The sequence below is a fragment of the Paroedura picta genome, chromosome 9 (assembly GCF_049243985.1).
Source record: "Paroedura picta isolate Pp20150507F chromosome 9, Ppicta_v3.0, whole genome shotgun sequence".
In the NCBI taxonomy this organism is placed as follows: Eukaryota; Metazoa; Chordata; class Lepidosauria; order Squamata; family Gekkonidae; genus Paroedura; species Paroedura picta.
Window position 1 is genome coordinate 360,692 of NC_135377.1, and position 7,056 is coordinate 367,747.

At 60.6% G+C, this 7,056-nt stretch overlaps 1 protein-coding gene across 1 annotated transcript; it reads right to left on the reverse strand.

Annotated features, from left to right (window-relative positions):
• Positions 1 to 435: 435 nt before the first annotated feature.
• LOC143844964 (epiplakin-like) lies at positions 436 to 6,560 on the reverse strand. Its single transcript, XM_077352855.1, has 2 exons — positions 6,512 to 6,560; positions 436 to 3,186 (listed from the first exon to the last, which is right to left on the reverse strand). The coding sequence occupies exon 2, from the start codon at positions 3,112 to 3,114 to the stop codon at positions 436 to 438; it is 2,679 nt and encodes an 892-aa protein (XP_077208970.1). The 5' UTR covers positions 3,115 to 3,186; positions 6,512 to 6,560.
• Positions 6,561 to 7,056: the final 496 nt, after the last annotated feature.

A 7,056-nucleotide genomic window follows, 5' to 3' on the forward strand; every position in this document is an offset into this window, starting at 1 on the left:
GGCAGATGTTGAAATTCCAGGAGATTTCTCACACCCCCCCCCCCACTCCCGCACCCCCAGGTCAGGAAGCAGAGGTCCAAAGTACGGCTGTTGAACCATGCCAGGGCCTCCTGCCCCCCTCCCGTGCCCAGGCAAGGGAGGATCCACAGCCCAGCGTCTCCTGGAAGTGGAATGGTCTGGCCTCTGCACACAGCCACCCCCAGCCCCCACCTGAACAAGAACAGCAGCCCCTCCTGGACCAGGGCATGCCTACTATGTGTGCCCCCAGGCTGCAGTGAGCTTTGAGTCTTCCCTCTCCTCTGTGCCAGTTTCCCCGCCCTCCTCTATCCCCCTGGCCCCTCCCTTCAATAGCCTCCCCATCCCGCTGCCCCCCCCCCGGACTGCCTCTTGTTAGGATGCCGTGTCTCCTCCCCACGGGGCTTTGACTGTGCATAGCTACCCATGCTTTTGCTCCGGTCCACTGATGACAGTGGTGGTCACCGTGATCTCGCTGACCGTCACTGTTCCTGCCCGGTGCTCTTCTGGCAGCGGAGGGCAGTGGAGATTGTGCAAGGAGGCCCTCTGCTCCTGGGCCAGCCCCAGGGCCCCAGGGAGCCATGGGCTGAGGGGGTGGTGCAAACTCGGGGTGCGCCGCAGTTGGTGGGTCTCCACAATGAGGGTGGTGAGCATGGCCAGGATCTCCTGGCTGCTGAGTGTCCCTGTGATGTACCTGGCAAGAAGCTCCTGCCGTTTGGCCTCCGAGACATACCTGGAAAAAAGGAGGTCCCACATGGAGACCCTCTGGCCTTGGAAGTCTCCGACCGGGAAGTCCATGGTCAGAATATCCACGGGTTTCACCCGGGACTTCTCGTGAGCCACGCGGCTGCCCCCACTCCTGATGTCGGGGCTAGAGGCACTCACATGCCGGCCTGCCATGGCCATTCTGGCTGCTACTCTGGCAACAATCGCAGTGATCACGGTTTCCATCTGGTCAGTGGAGAGGATCCCAATTCTGTACAGCTTCAAGATCTCCTTCCTCTTCTTCTCTGGGACATACCTGGAGTGCAGCAGATCCCACAGGGAGACCTTCCGTCCGCGGAACTCGCTGACCGCCACGGAAACCATCCTGGACTTCAGAGCCTTGTCCTTGTCTTGGTCTTCCTTGTCACCATCCTCATCCTCATCCCCATCCTCATCCTTGTCATCATCATCGTCATCACCGTCGTCATCGTCATTGTCATCGTCCTTCTCCTCCTCCTGCACCGCTGTGGTCGGCCCAGACTCGCCTGCTGCCGCACTGTCCCCACCTGTTCTGGGTGTTGTGTGCTCCAGAGAGTCAAAGAGTTCATGCAGCGAAGCCAGGATGACAAGGATGGAAGAGAGCTCCTCGACACAGAAGGTGCCATCTTGGTACTTCCTCAGCAACTCCTCCCTTTTGTCGCGGGCAATGTAGTCCGAGAAGAGGAGGTCCCATGCGGACACCTGCTGGCCCCGCCGCTCGCCAGCAGGGAAGGTGACCGTTTTGGACTTCAGCACCTCCTCCGGAGTCTTGCTAGCTGGAGCACCTCCTGCCCCCAGATCCTCCCTGGATCCAGGTGTCCCTCGGCTCCGACCGATCACTTTCACAATGAGTTTCTTCCGACTGGCTTCCAACTTCTCCAGGATGCCGCTGGCAGCCCTGGCCATCTGCTCTGCGCTAAACGTCCCTGTTCGGTACAGACGAAGCAGCTGCTCTCGCTTATCCTGGGGAAAATACCTGGATAAGACGATGTCCAGCAAAGGGACATTCTGCCCTTGGAATTCCCCAAGGGTTACAGGGATACAGACAGATTGTAAAGTTTTCTTCAGGTCTTCCTCTTGGGGGTCAAAAACGTCGGATTCATCCATGGTATCCATTTCCCGGCCGGGGCCAGTGACATGACCCAGCTCCTTGGCTTTTACCTCCTCTATTTTGGTGGCTATGGCTGAGACCACCACGTCCATCTGGTCAGTGCTGAGTATGCCAGACTTGTACAGCTTCAGCAATTCCTTCTGTTTCTCCTCAGGGATATATTTGGAATGGAGCAAATCCCACACGGAGACCTTCCACCCCCGGAAGTCACCCCCTGAGACCCTCGCCATCCTGGACTTCAGGGCCTTCTCCAGCCTGTCCTGCTCTGATGCACTCCGAAGCTCTGCTTCTTGGCTAGGCCCTTCCTCTTTCCCACGGGGGGCCTCTGCCTCCATCACCATGTTACTGAGGATGCCGATCATGTCTTGAAGTGTGATGGAGCCTGCTTTGTACTGCTTCAGCAGTTCCTGCTTCTTTGGCAGAGGGACATAGCTGGAGAAAAGGAGGTCCCAGACAGAGACTTCTTGGCCCTGGAAAAAACCCACATTGATATTGGTTGTGGCCTCCTGCAATGACTTCTGGGTGCTCTTATCCAGCTTTGAGACAATGGAGCCCTTCTCCATGACCTGAACCATGAGCAGCCCAGTTCCAGGGTCAGGGACACACCTGTGGAGAAGCTGTGAATACGTGAGGTTCTCACGGGCAATAGGATCAAAGTATCTCTTGCCATGGTTGGCAGGGTCTGCAATCATGTGACTAATTTCTGCATCCAAGTAGCCCCACTTGTGAGCCAGCTCCACGGGAAGCCGGTGGCTGTGCATGGGGTGGATGATGCCCCCGGTGGCGACCTGTGCCTCCAGCAGGCGGATACCGTGGTCTTTGACCAGGAGGCCTTTCTTCATGGCCTGGAAGAGGGAGATCTTGTTCCCTGAGAAGGGGTCAGTGTAGCCTGTCACGGCTTTCTCTGCCACAAGAAGTGTGTTGAAATACTCTCTATCTACCAGGCCGGCGTTGGTCGCATCTCTCACAGACAGCTTCCGGTTCTGGACAGGGTCCACGATGTAGCCTGACACAGCTTGGGCCTCCAGCAGAGCCAGCCCCGTCCCGCGAGCCAGGAGGCCCTTCCGCATGGCCTTCTGGATGCTCAGCCTCTCCTGGCTGGGCTCTTTCAGGACGCCAGCTACAACAGACTCCTCCCTCAGCTCCGGGGAGGGAAGAGGGAAGGGCCAGTGTGGCTCTTCACGGACTTGCACAATGGGCATCTCTTCGGTGTCCTTTTTGGTCGCCTGCTTGGTCCGGGACATGGCTGTGGGGCAGAAGGGTCTGGATATGTCCTGGGGGTTGGATCCTGTGGGGTGAAGACAGCACCTGAGGCTCTGCAGGGAGGGAAGAAGAAGAAGAAGAAGAAGAAGAAGAAGAAGAAGAGCCTTTGTTAGGGGCAGCTGGTCTCACAGCCTGCCTGGGTTGCCTCCTGGAGCACCCCTCTGCCGCTAGTGGGCTTGTGGGTTTCTTGTCCCACCTGCCTCCATGCCGTTGGTGACAGCAAAGGGGGCTGTTCCCTCCTCCATCCCATCCTCTCGACCACCCAGTGAGGGGCTCAGGTGTGGACAGTCACCTGGTGAGTTCCAGGGATTTGTTCAGATCTAATCCAGCACTCTGCCCTCAAGACCACAATCGCTCACATGGCAATGCTGGCTGCGGTCTAAGTCAATTCTGGTGTGCACACATGTGCGCACGCAAGCACACACAGAGGCTGTGCCTCTGCCCCTTGGCTGCCTACCACAGGGAGGCCTGGATTAAGACTAAGTGCATTACCCAAAGTGGCCCTTCAGTTATGGCCTGGAGGAGTTAGAGGCCCCTACAGCCCTCTTCTCTTGCTTTCGTCTGCATCCGGCTCTGGGCCTCCACCCTGTCCCAGCTATGTGGAGGTTTCCTCAGATGGCCACATCCATTTCCCAGGGCAAGAAGGTCACCCTCCGGAATCCTGCAGGACCACTCAGGGGCCACACCCTCACCTGCCTCCCTCCTTCTCGTGGCCCTCTCCCTCCGCCTTTGCCTCGTACCTGCCACCTGGGGCCCCTGTGTGGAGCCACGGCAGCATGTGGTGCAGTCAGTTGTCACCTGCATTCCCTCTTTTTGAAACAGTCCCCCCTGCCTCCTCCTAGCTGCAAGAGGTGGGCTTGGCCAACCCGCTCCAGGGCAGAATTTGGAGGCCTCTCCAGGGCTGCCCTCGGGGTCTGCCAGGGACACACGGGGGATGGGGTGGGCAAAACTGCTGTGATGGCTTGGCCCAGGTGAGAGCCTGATGAGAGCCTGATGAGGATGCAGAAGAGGAGGGCTTGGGCTTGATACCCCACTTTCCACTACCTGAAAGAGTCTCAAAGTGCCTTAGGCGATCCCCTCCCTCTCCCCACAGCAGACACCCTGGGAGGGAGGTGTGGCTGAGAGAGCTCTGTTAGGACTGCTCTGCGAGAACAGCTCTAACAGGACAGCAAGTGGCATGCAGTCACCCAGCTGGCTGCATGGGCCGGAGGAGCGGAGAATCAAACTCAGCTTGCCAGGTTAGAAGTCGCTGCTCTTAACCACGACACCCAGCTGACGCAGCCCAGAGGGCCAGCAGCACGGAGCTGGAGAGGTATCGCGGGAGTTCTCCCCTTGGGACAACTGGAGAGAGACCGCAGCCGCTGACCCAGTTGGTAGCACTGGGACTGGTCCCCTGGCCCCAGCCCCGCCGGCCAGACCAGGCCTGTGACCCATCTCTGCCCCCCAGCCAGAAAACTGGTTTGTGCAGAGTTGGCCTTGCTGCCCAATGGCACCTGCTTGCTCATGACTGTAATTGCTGCTTGGTGAAGGGTGATTTATCCCAACCGGCTAATATTGTCTTCAGAATGGAAACAGCTGTTTGTCTGGTGTGAGGTCATGCTCCAGATATTGTAATGGTGGCAGCAGAGGGGCTGGGGCTGGGGCTGGGGGCAGGGGCAGGGGCTGGGGCAGGGGCTGGGGCTGGGGCTGGGGGCTGGGGCTGGGGGCTGGGGCTGGGGCTGGGGCTGGGGCTGGGGCTGGGGCTGGGGCTGGGGCTGGGGCTGGGGCTGGGGCTGGGGCTGGGGCTGGGGCTGGGGCTGGGGCTGGGGGGGACGGGGGACTGAAGGACACCCATTTGGGCAGGCCCAGACAGAGGAAAGCAGGAGACAAGTGAGGGGCCTTGCCCAGCCGATGGGGAGGGGAGGGGAGGCTTTCATCCTGGCAGCCATGGCGGGCAGCTCCTGGCCAGAGGCCCCCCTCAGAGCAAGAGTCCCCCAGCAGACTGTCAACTCCTTTGCTGCAGGCAGAAGCGGCAGGGCTTGCCTGGGAGGGACCAGAGCGTGGAGGCCGGAGCCCTCCTGGGGGGGGGGGGGAACAGTGGTTAAAATTAACTCTCTGCTGCTGCTTTGTCAGATATTGTCTTAATTATGGAGTCTTATGGTTTTATGGCTTTTTTAAACGGTCACGTATTGTATTGTGGTCAGATGGTAATTGCCAGCTGCCGCGAGCCAGCCTTGGCCAAGAGTGTCGGGCACGAAATCCAGACAGACAGGCCAGCCCACCTGTAGCACACACGTCTCCCGTAGGAAGGAGGCCTTTGAGCAGTTGGGTGGCACAGAGGCCTGATCTGGGTCTCTACGGTGGCACGGCCAGCCAAGGCCCTCTGGGTGGCCGCCTCATCCAGAAGGAGAAGCAATGATGACTCAGGCCCTGCCCCCCCAGGCCCACCCCCCGCACCTATCACCTGCAGCAGGTGGCTGAGGAGGCTGCAAAGAGGAGCAACCTTGGCGGGGGGGGGGGGGGAGAGCAGCCCAGAAGGATCCCGGGGGAGGGGAGGGGAGGGGGGAACATGTTTGCCTGCGATCCACCACTTCCAAGGGGCAGGGAGGCTGGCTGCGGGTGGGGGGTCTGCCTCCTGCCCCTGTTTTCTCCCCACCACATCGCTGGCCGTTGCGCCACCATCTAAAAACATTCTTGCCCATGCAGACCCCCCCCCCCCGATTTGCCGGTGGAAGTGGCTTCCCCACTTCCTCTGCTTTCCTGGCAACACCCCGGGTGCCACGGTAGTGAAGGGTGGCCCCTGTTCTTCTGCTGCACCACTTCTTTCCCCCCCACACACACACTCTGCTGCACCACTCCCCCCCCACAGCCACATGCGTCACTCCGATGGGCTGCCCATCTCACCCAGCTGCTGCCATGCCACGCCAACCAAGGAGGCCCCCCCTGCCCCCCAGCAACCGGCTTTCCTCCTGGGCACCGCAGCTGAGGCCCAGCCTACTCTGCTGGCCAAACCCCAAACCCTCGAAACGGAGAGGACAAGCTGGGTGGGGGAGGAAGAGTGAAGCGGGGAGGCCAGTGTGCGAGGGGGGGTGGCAGGGCTCCCCTTTCAAGTGAGGATGGGGGGGGGCTCCACTGAGATAGTTCTCTTCTTGGCACACCTGCTCAGGAGGACTCCAGAGGCCTTGTGAGGAGGTGGGAGAGCCAAGTCTCATTGGAAACCCACCAAGCCAGTGAGATGCCCCCAGCAGGTGCGCCAGGGCTGGCGGTGGGCATCTCCAGGCAAGGTTGCCAGCCAACTCCACGAGGCCTGATGCCTCAGCCCACTTCCACCCAGACTGGCCTTGCCCTGGCAGAAGTGCCAGGGGCTGACGACACCCTCCTCTCCCCCTTGATGCCTACCTGCAGGTTCTGGGCTGCTGCTGCTGCTGCTGCTGCTGCTGCCGCCTCCTCCTCCCTCCTCTGTGCCCGGCCAGGCTGCTGCCTTGACTTAAGGCCTCCCATTCCAGCCCCGCCCTGGGATGATGCATCAGCCCAGCCCTGGCAGAGCAGCACACGCCGACTCACGTGCCGGCCACATCCTCTCCCCAGAGCTGGTGCTCTGTCCCCGGGCAACCCCACAGAGGCCTCCCTCGCTCACACTCACCTTGGCAATACAGCCGGGGCCTCTGCCGTGGGGCTGCACTCAGAGCTGAATGCCAGGCAGGCTCTCACCTGATCAGGCCCCTTGGGGACTGCTGGGTCCCAGGGAAGGAGGCCTTTGCCCAGGGGGAGCCCTTGGTGACACCCTCAGCCCCCCCCCCCTTTGCAGGAAGTGATGGGACAGACACCTGGTCATGACTGGACAAGGTCAGCGAGGGCCGGCCTTTCCCTTGAGGCGTTATGCTGTTTGTTCTGAGAAGGCTTTGGCTGAAAGCATCCCCACCCCCGCATGGCCCAGGCTAACC

What these genes read in the sequence shown, in the direction of transcription:
- LOC143844964 (XM_077352855.1), bottom strand. Translation starts at nt 3,114, where the DNA reads ATGTCCCGGACCAAGCAGGCGACCAAAAAGGACACCGAAGAGATGCCC.